Consider the following 16,222-nt stretch of genomic DNA (forward strand, 5'->3'; position numbering starts at 1 on the left):
CACACTCTCCAAAATATTTGAGTAACGACATCATGTAGTATAATTTGTCACTTGGCCAAACTCCACAGATGGCATTTCCCTTTCTAATCTTTATAAGCTTCTCCTTAAATAGTAGTAGTGGAAGTAATAACTACAACAAAAATATTAAACCTGATAAAACACAGTTGCAGCCCTCTTTCATAGAGCTTCCCAGTTTCTCAGCATGTTTGGTAGCAAAATATACATTGGTGGTGGCAGCATGCCAAAACCAACCCTAGATAGACCCAAAATACTTTTGTTGTTGTTGTTCAACCCCTCCCCCCTCACCCCCCCACCGCTAATGATGCCTCTGCATTTCACACTGCTCAATAACAGCTCATTTTTATCGCCGCATGGCTTTGCAATCTCATTCTGGTGTCCACTGAGCAGGAAAGCCATCCAGCCCCATCAACAGCCCTGTCTTGGCACGTCATCTTGCCAAAAGAGGAGAGCAGCCTTCAAAGCATTAGAAACATGTCCTGATAAGACAGCAGGAAGATGCCAACATGCCAGCAGCCCTCCACTACCATACCGCATGCATCGCCCTGCCCGGGGAGGCCACCAAACCCAATGTCCTGCCCCAGGACTGCACCACGCCAGTTCCAAACTCCTCCGCCAGGTTGTCATCTAACCTATCGCTAAGCCACCAGTGAAGACAGGGCTCCCTCACTCCTTCACCAGCACAAGGGGCAGCAGGAGAAGGCACCTTCCAAGGCTGCACCCAGCATCCTTCCCCCCCAGTCATGGTCCCATGTCCTTCACTTCTGAACCACAGCCTGTCCCTCTCTCCTCACCTTAGTCCTTCCCATACCTGAGAACAGGGTTTCCCTTTTGTCCTCTCTAAACCAGACAGTGCCAGATCCTTCCCTGTTTCAACCATCACTAGTGAAGCCCAGCACCGCTGCAGGTAAGTCTGGGCAGCAGCACACCTTGTGGGGCAGCAAATGCCAAGACCCAACAGCAAGGTCCCCTCAGAGACCCAGCAGAGCTAACCAAGCCCTTGAAACACTTGAGCTTCTTTATTCCTCTTCGTCTTCCCTCTGCACATTCAACCATTACGGATCTATGAACACAGAGGTGGAAACGACTCCTTGCCAGCTGATTGATGAGCTTTGACTTTCTGCCCTCCTTTTGACCTCTATAAAAGCTGAATAATTAATCACACTTACTTTTTTTCCCCTCTGCTCCTCTGTTCTGCTCGGTCAGTCTTTGCCCACACTCCAGCTATCCAGGAGCACACTCTGGATGCTCTTTGCCATCTGTGATTCCTTCAAGCACTTTGCATTCTTGCAATGAGACACAGCGTGACCAGAGACAGCTGTGCTCTTAGACACAGAGCCAGGGGTCTGCCTTGAGCATATTTAATCTAATAAATGTGCAAGGAGAGAGCTGTAACTGAAAGGACAGTGAAAACTTGGTGATGCTGCCAGATGACAAAAGGAGGAGATGAAGAAAGGAGCAGCCACCAAAACTGGCAGGAAAACCTGCTGGGCAAGTGAAATGCTTCTAGAGCAGCTAAAGGAGGTGAAAAACCCTCCCACTACCATCTCAGCACAGATTTACAGCACACGGGGACTACAACAGTTTGCCTTAGGAAGTGCCTGAGGTCTCCAATGTCAACCAGAGCCCCTGTCGCTCAGGCTGGACAAAGTCAGAGCAAGAGGATGATCCCAGCACCAAAGAGATTATTGAAATTAAATGTAATTAGCACTTGCAAGAGACTTTTATCTTCAAAGAGCCTTATAGCTACGAAATCTCCTGGTACCTCCCTGGGATGGATTAATATGTGCTAAGCTCTTCATTTTCCAGGAGGGAAACAGAGTTGAATGGTCTTGACTTGAATGGTCAAGACCAGAGAGGATGGTAATGATTACCCTCCTCTAAAACTGGTGCATGCCACAGTGTCCCCAAACCTCACCAGCATCACTGATATCTCACTGCCATTGCACAGAAAAACTAATAATAATAATAATAATAAACGGATGTTTGTAGGTACCTCTGCAGCTCCTGGGACAGCAAAGGCTTAACCTGCAGACAGCAGTCCCTGAACCTTGCTGCCTTGGTGTGAGCCACCCAGGCACCATCCCATAGCCACAACATCACACATGCCCAGCCTCTTCTGTCTCCTCGACCCCAATGAATTCTCGCTATTTTGAGTGCTCATCTCAGCTAAGGATGCTTAACTTCACATGCCAGCCAGAAAGACTCGAATGAAAGCTGCAGCCTGAAATGCATACTTAATTGTGATGCTGCATGGCATTGCTCTGTAACACAGATCTGTCAGTTTTAGGTGTCTTATCTCTGCTTTATCAGATCTTCCAAAGTTAGTTTCTAATTTTCGTTCCTTTAGTTTTGCCTTAAATGAAGACTTCCAGACTTTCGGTGGTTGATTTTATTTTTATTTTTTTTCCATTTAGGAGAAGCTTTTTAAGTGTCTAAATCCCTTAAAGGTTTCGCTAAGTCACTAATACATATTTACAATCTTCAGTTCAATAACATTATGTGACTGGGGACATCTGACTGTGCTTGCTAATGCCAACCCTATGGAGGATAAACTCTTTTCTTTTTAAGCAGAAGCATAATAATAGCAGCAGCTTTCCCAGCCACATCTCAACTTCCAAGCACATATGTGTCCATGCAGGGGTCTTGGTGCTGGGAAAGGAAGGTATGCAATACCTGCAGCAGATAGGCACTATGCCTTGCGCTGTGATTTTATTTTTGTAAGTCTGGGTCTCTCAGGGTAACCCTAACTGCCAAGTCAGCACAGGTTGGACCTAGAGAACACTGCTTGTTGCACTGGGATGGGTCAAAATTCACTCCTTAGATGAGACCATGAGCCAGGACTTCAGCATCAAGCTCACGTCAGGGACCAAGGGGACAGACGGACAAAGTATGGGGATGCTACAGACTTGTCTGTGCGGGTACACAGACAAGTCTGTAGCATCCCCATACTTTGTCCATCTGTCAGGAAACTTATACTTTGTCCATCGGTAAGGAAATCCTTTGCAAACAGCCCACACATTTCAGTCTCGTGCTTGCTCACTGGCAGCCAAAGCTGCTGAGATTGTAATGGCTGCAAAGCATTGTTTTTGGCTCCAAAACCCTAAAGACTGGCTAACAATCAACAATTCCCACAATTATTAGAGCAAACAACCATTGGATTTTAATCCCAAGATGAAATCTCTCTTCCCCCAGACTGTTGCCTCTCATCCCACAAGGCATGTTAGACAGCCAACATTAATCCTTGGGGCAAACTGAGCGTACATCAGCCCCTAGACAATCTGCTGGGCACATGGAAATAGCAGTACCTGCTGCACTGCAGAAGAGAAAAATAGCTTTTCCAACAGCTGTGACCACTCTCTCCAGCACCACGATAACATCGAGAGGCCCCGAAGAGCAATTCAACACAAGCTGGAGCATATTGGTTATATGACAACCTTAATGACACCGTCCAGATGTAAGAACCTGAGTAACCTTTGAGCTGCCTCTCTGCTTCAGCGCTATTCATGAATGTGCTCAGGCAAACATAATTAATTTTTAGTGGCAGCCTAATTTTGTGGATGCTCTGGTTGTCAGGAGCTGGCAAAGCTGGAAATAATGCTGACCTTTTCTCCATGGGAAACCTAGCTAATTGAACAAATTCTTGCTCTCATTAGGAAAAGTTCCCAAGATCAAGCAAAGCACAGAACATTTTACACCTCCCTTTAGGTGACACCAACCTGCGTCCTAAAGGTCAAGCTGCCTCTTCATGAGTTGATGAGAGATTGGATCTGAGCTCGTTTCCTATTGCAAAAAAAGCAGCAAGTTCTGGCCCAAACCCTTCTCAGAGTTATTTATACTCAAGGCCACTGCTACTTTATAGGTACTGTTTATCTCCTTGGACATCTGAGACTTCAGCAGGATGAATCAACCCTGTGTCACTGGGGCTTCTTCTACTGCCTTGGCTACATATTGCTGCCTGGCAATGCCAAATCATACACATCACTTCAAATAAAGCAGCGTCCTCCCTTTGCAGTACCAACTGCAGGTCAGCAGAAGTAGCTTTATGGTAGCATTTAATAGATTATGTTTAGCAAGATGGGATTTGTGCACAGGAAGCTCTACTTCATTTAGCAGAAAGGATCGTAAGCAGCGAGGACAATTTGACTCTGTAAGGATGGGTTTGGTGTCACACAACAAATTACTCTCCTAGCACTGTTACGAGAAGTGCCCTTGCTCAATCTTCTCTGTTGCTTTTACAGGCTTTCACTGCAGGTCATAATCTGAAGTACTTCTGGCACTGAGACATGTCTGTGCAGGTTCTGAACACACCTATTAGGACCAGTCAATCTTGCAGTTTAATAAGGAACACAAGCTTCTCCCTTGGTGATGGGCAGGTATCTAGTTCACAGCATGTGAGTCCATTCATGGCTGTCTTGACTTACTTGGATTTCGATTTTGTGCCGTTCTTGGGCTCTATGCTCTTGCAAAAGCTGCAATCCAATGTTAGCCATAAAGCACAGGAACAAACAGGCAGCAAGCTCAGCGCACAGCCCTCTCTGCTGCCCCTTGCCAGTACGCAGAAGGAAAGACAGAGCAACACTGTGAGCTCAGAGAGCACTTCTGGGCTGCTCCAGGCTCTTGGTGGCACAGAGGAACCCCCCCTGAGCACACACCAGTGTGACAGAGCCAGGCACAGCTGCACTGGACAACACACCATGAAAAAATCCCAATGGGTTCAGACTTTGGGTTAGGAGAGGTAGCTTTGCAGCCCTGTGCCCAGCTGAGAGCAAGGCAGCATGCTGCCTTGTATTGTGAATTTTAAATGTCTTTTTGGTCTTTCCTCCTTCCAGAGGGAGCGGCATTTTGTCTGCCTGTGCAGAACGGTTATGGGCGCACACACACACAGTTTGTTAAGCAGATAGAGAAATTGCCCTGGGATGAAAAGAGCTGAAGGAATGCAAGTTACTCCTGTACACACCTTGTCTTCCTTCCTTTTCTTTTCCCTTTTTTTTTCCCCTTCCTTTTCTTTTTTTCTGCTCCTCCCTCCCTTTTTTTTTTTCTCTAATTGATAATCAAATTCTATTGAGAACCTACCCTTACAAAGCAAAGGTTCACCTGCAAAAAAGCTGCCTAAGGCAGCCACGGCTGCGTGCAGGAGGCAACTGCTGGCAGTAGCCCTGTAATGAAAAGGAAAGGGCAAAAGCTCTGAGAAATCCTGCTGTCAGCACTAGCCACAGACCTTTAGCAAGTGTATTCCCATTTGAAAATGTGCTTGGGATTTTGCATGCATGTGCCTGCTCAATATCCCAGTACAGCCTAATGGCTGCCCACGCATTACCGATCCAGTGCCATAGCACACCTTCCTCCCATGGTGCAAGCCTGCTGCTACCCATCACTTCTTCCATTTCCAGGTCATTTTCTACCTATTTTGCATGTACAGATCAGCTCCTTATGGGTAATAATTACTCCACTTCAAACTACACAAGCTGTGAATGAAGCTGACGCACAAACCCTTGTCTTTTTCCTTCTCCCCAAGCCTCACGGTGAGAGCTGGTGGCTCAAAGCCTGCAGACGATTCCCCATGGTGTAAATCCAACATAGCCCCGCGGTCTGCAATTGTGACCAGTGGAGGACGGGCTGCCTCCTCCTGCAGCCGCCTCATGCTTGACTTCAGATGCTGGCTAAGCAAGGAGGCCTGAATTTATGATGAACCGCCACTAATCATATTAATATACACAAGTAAATTACAGAGACTGCTTTGTGCCTCTCCACAGCTGGCAAATCCAGTGCTGCAGGGCTCAGGCTTATTAATGTGCCATGCACAGAGGTTGCACAGCAGGAGACCAAGGTGCTGGGGGTTAGGAGGCTTTGGGGAAAGGGGAGAGACATCCGACCCCTGAGGTGCATTGTCAACTTTCCCTCCCTGCTGTAAAAAACTTTGCAGTGCAGCAGAAACAAGGTTCCACAAGGCCCCTCTCTGCAGCACGGAGCTGCTACTTAAATTTGTTGTGCCTGGCACGAAATCTAGAGGGCAGGGAAATCAAAGAAACCATGGAAACGCTCTCCAATTGCGCCAGACTCAGTAAACTTTGCAAAATGAATTTTCGGGGTTGGCAGCAGTGGCCTCCAGCCACCTGGGGCTTCCCTCACCCATTCCAAGTCCTCTCTGCAGCAGGAGGATCCAGAAGGGATCTGGGCTTTTGTGAGCAAGGAGGAGAACAGCCCCGGCTTGAGCCAAAAGCATCGCCATGGTGCTGCTTGCAAGGAGTGAATGCGGATGATTTGTGATGCACATCCCTTTGACAGATGCCCAGAGCAACCCAAACCACTGGAGATGCTGCCTGGGAGGCACCCATCCCACTACAGACCTCAAAACCCAGAGCAGGCAGCAGATCCCCCAACACATCCTTGCTAACCTATTCTACAACAGAAAAAAATCCACCAGAGAGACACCTTATCTAAAACGTGAGCTGCACATGGAGTGGGGAAGCAAGGCTTGTGCTCGTGTTGGCACAATGTCCCAGAGCACATCTGCTCTGCATACATCCCACCCTGAGCCGATCCCCAGGGAGATGCAGCCGGAGGAAGGTGGGATGGCTCCACCACTGTATTTACCCCCCTCTAGAGACTCCATGAGGACCAAAAGAGCTCTTCCCAGAACAACCAGTGGCAGAAAATGTGTCTGAGCTACCTTCTGAAGCATTAGGGCTTGTGTGAAGACCCCGATTCAAAATGAAAGCCATGCTAATTCAATTTATTGAAATTCAATTTGGGAGAGGAAAGAGATCTGCTGAATTAAGGTGGCTTTAATGAGGAAGAAAGCAGTGGCATGGAAATTTGATGCCACTGAAACTACCTGCACCTCTGGGTAATTTGGATGAATGTTGCAGACGTGCAGCTCCCCCCAGCACAGAGGGCGAGCATCCGATGCCTCGGGCATGGCGCAGGCTGGTACCCGAGCCTCCATCCATCATTTAGTGTCAGGGGTTGGAAGCCAGGCATCCACTGGGCCATAACAACGTTACAAGACCCCATTGGGAAGCAAAAAATGCATTGCAACACTGCCAGATGTGCAGGGAAACAGGCTTGAGATTTTTCCTCTGCATGACCTAGATGAAAAGTCTTGCTTGTAGCCTGTGTTTTTCTGAGTTAAATAACAGCAGCCTATAACACTACATGATCATTTCCTAAGTGGATTGAAGCCTCAAGCTTTATAGATTTCATGCTTCTTTTTAGTGCCATTTTATACTGCATTTCTCATCCTTTTTTTTTTTTTTTTTTTTTTTTTATTCAGCATGTTACTTGATTAATAAGTATGAAATGTTCATCGTTATCCGACAATTCCTGAAACACAAATGCAGAACTCTTTGATTGTATTTCTTATTTACAGCCCTGTAGCCTGAGTGATTTCCAATTTACTGTACTGCTATATTAGGTCAATATATAATACCTTGGGCCACTCCAGAAAGATTAACCACAAGTGAATTCCCTTTCCAATCAAATAGTCACTGTTATAAATTAGAATTTCTTTTACTGTGTTTGATTGCATTTCTGCCACTTTCCCTACAAAGCACAATAAAACAAACACCTTCTGCATCCTCACCAGTCCCTGGCACCTACTCCAGCAGGATCAAGATGTGCAGCCACGGTATTTGGGAGACTTGGTGCCATATGAATGACTGGCTGCAACTTCCACCTACACCACCCAGAGCCTGTGGCTTGCTGTATCCCCATCAGTTACTGGAAAGAGTTTTCTCTGATATACTTTTTTCCATCTTATATTTTACATTCATGCAGGGTTTTTCTTGTTTGCATCATAATTCCCATGGGATAGCATGATACCTGGAATACTTAAGGTTTTCTGCAAAACACACAAGTGATGTGAAGACTTCAGCCACAAATTATTTTCCCACTCTTTTCCTTTCTAGTAACTTCACAATTACAGTAAAATGCTAGAAAATATAATTCCTAGAAGTGCAAAATTCAGAAGACAATGATTTCTAGCTCTTTTTATCTTCTTTTTTTTTTCCATGTACCTCATGATTTTGACATTTATGACACAATATTTTTGCACACCCAAAGATGGCAATGCTGCTTGATGCCATGACATCCAGACAGTCAAAATACCCTTTCTTTGCTCTGGAAAATAAAGACTGAAGCAGTCTGTGTGCACTCGCTATTCCAAAATTAGACTGCACATAAATCTAACATGTTCAAATAATGGGCTTGCAAATGCACACAGTCAAGCAAATGGTGTATTTTTCTAATAAGAGCAACTTGTTAGACAAGTTATTTCAGCTTCCCAAGATATTAATGGATACTCAGTAAAGGTCTTTTTAGAATGATAATACACTTCATTTTGTTTGCCAAGTTGGTAACAATTAAATCACTTTTTGGATTACAAAGCATATGCCAATGTGACATGGTGGCAGTAGCTCCTGGAGCAGCCCTATCCCAAGCTATGAACCAATATTTTCTGTCTTAGTTTCTTATTTGAATTGCAAAGAACAGTCTAAAGAAGAAAGCAGAGATCCTGAGGCATGCAGCCAGAAGCAAAATGAGGATTTTTGAGTCCACACATGGGCTATTTTCCTAAGGGGTTGTGATGAAGAAGGCTTTTTTACGGTATCTCCACACCCAGACCAAAAAGCGAAGCGGCTATGGGACCAAATCCAGACACCACTGATTGAACTTTGCATTAAGAAAAATCAGCCCAGCACCCAAAAGAACCACTACTGCTCTGTGACAATGAGGTTAAGAGGAACCCAAGGTGCAGAGGAAAGGTCCTGCGGGGTGCCCTGGCCATGGTTTGGATGGAGAGGCAGTGAACCGGGGCCTGGAGAGCCCTTCGAGTGTGGCTGTTTTCTATGGGGCAGACCCTCAGGGGATGCACAAGTCAAGGCCACCACGACGGGTCAGGGAAACACATTTTTTTCCACGTGAAGGTCTCCCTGAGGTGACAGAAACTGGCCAGCCTTCCACATCCCTGAAGCCCTTCATGAAGAGCCAATGCCATAAACGGGACTTGGAGCAGCTCGCTGGGCTGCAGGTGCTGATGACTCAGGGAAAACTCAGATCAAAGTGGTATGGCCAGCTGGGGGAGGAAATAGTCTCAGCAGCCCTATTTGATGGATGCTACAAAAGTTGCAATCTGGAGATAAAAGGTTGAGTAACTCAACCTCACTGTCAAAGAGGAAACTAAAGAGCACCTGCTGGGCACGGGATAGCTACAGGGGAGACAGCAACAAAACCAGTCTGTAGAAATATCTGAAGAGCTAAACATAAGGACTGTGCAGACAGTTTAGGTTATAATGGAGATATTAACTCACTGGGAAGAAGAAACTCAACTCCTTCCATCCTGGTGATATCCCCATGCCTACCCACAGCCTTGGCACTGCAACACGCAGGTCTCCCCCTGCGTCTGACCCCATACCTCTCCATAGCACGAGCTGACACTCCCCACTACGTGCTGTGTTCTAGACAAAGCTTTTCACTGGAGAGCCAAGTTTGTACAGTCCCAGTGGTGGCAGCTGAGGAGATTTAATTCCAAATACATTTACATTATTATGCAAATATTTGGAAATCATCAACTCCTTCACTTACCTGCTAAGAGCTGAGTTAAGAGTTTCCATGGGAACAGTAACTATTAACCACTATAGTTAATATTTTTATTCTGGTAGTGTCCAGAGAGCCCAACAAAGGCTGAAGACAGCTTGTACAAGATGCTGTATGAATGTGGAGGATGAGAAAGTCTCTTGTTGGAAGGCAAAGATTAATGTTTTATGAGCTTCAATGACAAGTATCAGTTCTACCTGGACCTGTAAAAACACAGCCAAATCTGCTTACAACAAGTCCAGGAGCTTCACCTACACCACTTAACTAAATTGAGAGCCCTATTCATATTGTTTTGACTTGAATCCTATTGCACTTCATGGTCAAGTATTGACCTTAATAGATAACCTAGCTCAATCCAGAGCTTGTAACATCAGCCCAGTTCCAAGGACATGACAATCTTCTGCATGCTTCTGGTCTTCAACTGAGTACAACTTTAAGTTAAATACATGTGAAATCAGCAGCGGTGAGGTCATGAAGGTGAAGGACATCATCAGGGGTGTTTTGAAAATCAATAGGGTATATTGATTTTCACACGCTCTGGCCAGCACGTGATCAAAATTCAAGTATGTACTCAAGAAACCATAAAGTCTACAAGATTTTTTTTGGGGGGAAAAAAAAATATATATATATATATATGTAATTGTGAGGTGTTTTTTTTTCCCCTTCAGGTTTCAAGTCTGCAACCACAGCCATGTTTCAAGCACCTCTGCATGAAATTTGCCTGAAAAGAACAATCAGAAGCTGCTGTCCCACCTAGCCTCTGTATAATGGATATGCTCATGGATGTGGAGGTACCAGGCTGGAAACCTCCTCCCCACCACCATAGGCAATGCTGCCTGGCTTCCCTGCCAGGTGGGAAGAGCAAGACCCTCCCTCCTCTCTCATCCTCCCAGTTTATTTTTCCACATACTCTTATCTTTCTTTTTTATAATGAGAGTCTGGTTTACCCAGCTGCGACTAATCCACCTTTCCCAGCACTGCAGTGATAGAAAAGCACAGCTCTAAAAGTAGCGCGTTTCTGCATGGGCTCCTCCTGAGAAGTCCAAAATGCAGCTACAAAAAACGACCCTAAAGTGAGGATGGGGTAACACAAGGTCTGTGTCACCATGAGAACTTCAGAGGGATCCTAAACTCAATAAGGCTCATGGTGTGGTTGTCTGAGCCTGTTAGATCCGGAAGCCATTGATGTGGTTGTCTCCTCTCCCCAAGGGCTGCCCAAGGCAGTCTGTAGGCGATAAAACATCGGAGGTGGAAGATGTACTTCATCTTCTCACTATAGCTGTGAACCCATTTTGCCTTTAAGAGGACAAGACTTCAAACACATGCAACAAGTCAGAAATTATTATCTCAAATCACTATCTCCACCCTCTCACCCAAGCCAGATCAGGCTGACTTTGAGTATGAGCTACAAAGCGGAAGGCAAAGCTCTTGTTATATGAAGCTGTGCAGTTGTAAGTGATTGATAGGACTGTGGGAATCTGTTTAAATCCTAAGAATTAAACACCACACAAATACATTTTAAGTTTTGAATGAATGCAGCCAACTCTCCTCTTTGCTACTTAACAGAAGATTAAAAGGTGCTTGAAGGGGCTCACAGGAGACCTGTCAGTGAGCACAGCCCCCTGGTCCACCCACACAGCTGCAACCCAGGCAGACAGAAATTAGGGCAATGACCTTCCCTAAATTTCAAGGAGAAAAACACAAAACCTAGAGGTCGACCTTGAATGTGGCCTTCCAAAACGCCTTTCTAGGGAAGAGGAATGTACTGGAGTATCTGAAGCAGACACTACGCCTCTCATCAGCCATAAGCAACTTAACCTGCCCCAGGACAGGTGATGGGGCTTCCCAAAAGACAAGACCCCTCTTTGGTGCCAAGACACCCAAGTTCAATGCTTATGACCTGAGCTATGGAAATGCTGGTCCCTACCACCAGACACAGACATTGAGAAGAAAAGCAACTCAGTTCTGTACAGCCTGGTGGCCTCTTCCTTTGAAGAGTTATTTGGTTTAGACACTGACTTTGAAGGCTGGGGTGGGAAAATCTTTCCCCACAAAAAAAAAAAAAATACATTTGTATTTGCAGAAAAAGAAACTCATACCTGTTTCTCCCCATATTGGCAAATATTCATCCTGCTGTATGTCTAGCATGATTTCCAGTCCATTGCCTGTCCCACCCTTGACCGTGGTAAGAAGAGGCCGTCCTTCTTCTCCTGAGTTAAACATGTAGCATTTCCCGTATTTTGTAAACACCTGCAAGGAGGAAAAAAGACAAAGACCCATATAATAAATGCCTCTTTCCATCCAAAGGTGGGCAGGACAATGAGGAACATCCATGTGCTGTGGCTCAAAGGGAAATATCTTCTGATAAATCTACCCCAGTTTAATAATGTAGCATATTGTGTCCTCTTTACAGAAAATAAAGGATGGAGAAAAGAAAAAGACGCTTTAGAGCAGTGAACACATGACTTCATCTGGTTGCCCAATCCTCATCATGTTTCCTCTCCAAGAAACACAGGCACAGGATGTATTTGAGCTTGTACTAAAATACAGCACAATTCCCCCATTTTGTGCTCCACCCACCCCGACTGTATGCTCATCACTGCAGGGGTAGAACCTTTCTCCCCAGTCCCCAGGGGATGCATGGGCTGTCTCCGAAGCCCACCCTGACTCCAAGAAGATCCAGCAGTCCCTGTGCTGATGTCCCTGCTGACCCCTGGCAAGTTAGAGACAAGCAGCACAGAAGCTCTGTGAGATGAGTGGATCGGGAGAGGTAGGAGCTTGCAGGACTGTCTGGGTAGACACTTGCTATGGAGTCATCTCACTTGCACCAAATATCAAACCCGGTAGGCACGGGTCATGCCCACTGCTTGGTACCCAGGGGAAAATGGGAATGATTCCTGCAATCTCCAGACACCAGAAAAATGCAATATCCTGTTTATCTTCACTCCACCACTCCCCAGGCAATCCCTTGATGGGGATTCAGCTGGCCCCATGCTTGGGTTCAGCAACATTCAGCAATTCCCCCCCACCGCACATCACAGCTCTCAGCACTGGCCTGAGACAGGGACCACGAGGCACCTTCGAGTCGCCCCTCGCAGTCTTGGAAAGTCTGTCTTGGCAATCAGTAAGCAACCGGCAAACGTCGCTAATGAATACTCAGACTAAAGGGAGCACAAGAGCAAGCGGCACACTGGCAGTAGTCCCATCTGTCTCGGCAGAAATCATCAGTTGCTAATGCATTTGCTGAGATCACACGACCCCAGGATGATTCATAAAGCTACACAGAAGCTGGAGTCATCATCAATTTATTCCTATCAAATATTGACATATGCCTTATAAAGCGCAGCATCAGGGAAGCAGGTGAAAAGAAAATGAGGCTATGGTGGAGCATGAAATCATACTCAAGTTAAAAAACTCCAATTGGAGCAAAAGGGACACAGAGAATACAAAGCGCTTGCAGGAAAAAACATGCCCTTTTAAAAAGATTTTACCCAAGTGAAAATCTCTTTTTAATACTTGACTGACCTATTAAACCATTCAAGCTGGAAACATAATCTGAACAATAGTAAGCCTGTGTTAGTAGCCAGTGCCTGTAGATGGGTTTTCCCAGATAGGCTGTGAAGGCAGAAGTCACAAATTTCTAATTAGGATAGCTTAAAATACAGGAAGAAGAAAACCTACATTAGTGAAAATCATGGGAAAACAAGCAAGCTTATATATAAAGCAAAGCGCACTGTAAATGCTGAATAAGGATTTAGATTCTGATGCACCCAGAGCAGCCTTTAGCCAAATAAATCCAGGCAATTTTATAGGGCTTTTTATATTGCCCTTTGCAGCTGTAAAATTCTAAGTATAAAACTTCCATTTAGGGCATTTTCATCCAACAAAAAGCGACAGGGGTCCACGACTCACTTTGGCTGCACTTCTGCAAGCCCCGCCACAGAAAAATAAATCAAACTGAGCTGAAAAGGAAGGGGCTTTTCCCATCCCCTCCACCTTCAGGAAGCAACCATCAAAGGTAACAGCGAGTCCCCGGGACAACCTGAGACACAGCTTAAATCCAGCATTGACATCACTCCCAGGACTACAAGGAAATGTTTCCAAGGAAGTCCGGTCATTTTCTGCTGCTTATTAGGGCTGTCATTAAGCACCAATCCTCACAAAGGCTCCTGACGCATATCTGCCCTTTCAGCTCTGCAGTACCTGTGGTTTTGTACAACCAAATAGTGCACCAGAGTCACGACTATGATACAGAGAACAGTCCTAACAAGGAATTGGGTATCTTTGCTGAAGTACCTACAACATGAAAACTTTGGGGTCACCACCAGGCTTAGCAGCTAAGCAAAGAAGTGGTGCTTCAGAGGAGACCAACAAGGGACACATCAGTAAACAGCAAGGACCAGGAAGGATGTATAGAGCAAAACAGCCAGGGAGGAGGACCCGCTGTCCTACATGATGCTAAGATTTGTTTCAGGGCTTTTCACTCCTTTGGACCAACTTGAGCTTGGTCCCATGTCCACAGGTGCCACATCTTCCCACTAAGTTTCCTCCATAGGGAGTTGAGCCCAAGATGGCTACTCAATGCAAAGCAAATCACAGTAAGTGGAAATGGTTGGGAGATTTGCTCCCAAAGCTCACTCCTGATCTGACTAAATCCCACGCAGATGCCTCCAGTGAGGATGTGAGCTGGCTGCATGCTGCTCCCACCACTCGCAAACAGTAGCTCTCACAGGGAGAGCACTACCAGGCCTGAAAAGCACTGAGAAGTGAAAATGAAAGAATAAACTGAGGTTGAGGAATAAGAGCCTTTCCCTGCAGGATAAGGTTCTCAGGGAACTTAGGGGAAAGGCAGCCCTACAGCACGTATGGCAATGCTGGTGCTGAAACAGCAACCAGGGGATGCCTTCAGGCAGTCTTCTGCTAGACTTGGCCCTGCAAAAAGCCCAGGCACAAAGGAGCCATAAATTCATCTATCAACCAAGGAAACAAGCAAAGACCAGAAGATGGGACAGGAAGAAGAAAAAGGAAAGAAAGCAACACTGCAGCACTGCACCAGGATACCCTGCCCTGCCTATGTAGGAGCACCTCTTGCTAACTCCTGCACCCAAAATACAGCTGCAGCAGCCAACACCACTGCACACAGCAGGACACGCCCACACCAGGAGCTTCACCCCCGCATGCAAACTTCATGCAAACCTCTTTGTGTCCCAGGAAGCACACTCCACCCACCCTGCTCTCCCACGATGCTGCATGGAGCATGGGTCAGCAGCACTGCTTGGGGGGGAACTGTGGAGAGTAGCAGGCATTAAATAGAGCTTCAGAGGGTTTATTTTTCCTCTGTGGTACATATCTCATGTGGTGTCCGTACCCCACTGCTGGCTGCCTTCTGCCTCAAGCCCCATGTGAGCTCTTTCCACCACCCATACCTCTCTTGAGAGCCTCAACCACAAGACTTTCCACCTCTCCCTAAGCAACTATAAAAGTCTATTTATATCAACATTTAAAAAAAGCATTGCCAAGTTCAAAAATCCATACACATTCATTTCACTTCATATTCAACAGGGCTGTGCTGTTCCTGACCTTCTCACCCTTGCTATAAAAGATTGCTTAGGAAGATAAAGCTTTTTCAGTAGATTCTCTTGATTTCAGGATCTTTTTGGCTCCCTGATAACAGGGCACGGATTTGGAAGGATTCAGACCATTATCGAATCACCTAGATAAAAGGATAGAGATGTTTGGAAAGGGTAACATCACAGTTAGTAGCTGTTGTAGTACACCCGAGACAGTAAACATGAGCCAAACAAGAATGATTTAACCTCAGTGCATTTGTCTTAGGGGAAAACAGCGCTTCATGTTGTTATTAATGTTTTAACTCAAAATGGAAAAGAGACCCAGCACAAGCCAGAAAAAAAATACAGACATGTGCCTTGAGAATTGTCTAAAAAAATATCATTTTTTTCCTTTGATGAGTCTCTGGCTGTTTTTGACAGTTCCTCTGCACCCATTTAAGTGCAAAGGTAAATAAACATGGTCAAAACGTGTGAAACAGTATTTGAGTGACACAATGATCCCTTCTTTGTGCTGACACACAAAGGAATAAAGTGTGTATCCTGGGGAATTAAAAAGCTGAGCATGGGTATCCCATACACACTCCATGTACAAAGAAGAAGACAATAACTTCAAGAGCTCAGAGGAACAGATAGATCTCCTGCTGCATGTCAAACAAATAGGCCAACAAGGACTGATATTCAAAACACAAGCAAGCCTGACTGGAGTAATAGAGAAAAAGGTATGTCACAGTTTACAACCAGCATACACAGGACAAGCGTATCTGCTTATAAATTATCCTTTCAATATGGAGCAAAATGATGGTAAAAGCAAGCAATTTGAAGTCTGTAAATTGCTTTTCTAAATCCAGACAAAGATGCAGGCTAGAGCTCGCTGAGAAGGTAAGACATTATTTGTTAGATTAAGGTACTAACCATTCAAAAGAGGGTAAATTAGCTTCCTTCACAACCTTTTTCTCTGCAATTGTGGGACACAAAGATTCAGAGATGCATCTTATCACGTCATGCCCAACAGCATCATGGACAACAGAATGGAGAGA

At 45.5% G+C, this 16,222-nt stretch overlaps 1 protein-coding gene across 1 annotated transcript in view; it reads right to left on the minus strand.

Annotated features, from left to right (window-relative positions):
- The window catches only part of ASIC2 (acid sensing ion channel subunit 2), a gene marked incomplete at its 3' end in the record, with an annotated part of 572,604 nt that overhangs the window by 31,105 nt on the left and 525,277 nt on the right, over nucleotides 1-16,222 (minus strand). The window contains exon 2 of the mRNA XM_084300938.1: nucleotides 11,715-11,865. Coding sequence (XP_084157064.1) covers nucleotides 11,715-11,865 — 151 coding nt within the window. The remainder of the gene's footprint in view (nucleotides 1-11,714; nucleotides 11,866-16,222) is intronic.

The sequence above is a fragment of the Netta rufina genome, assembly GCF_964035555.1.
Source record: "Netta rufina genome assembly, chromosome: 24".
NCBI classification, from domain to species: Eukaryota; Metazoa; Chordata; class Aves; order Anseriformes; family Anatidae; genus Netta; species Netta rufina.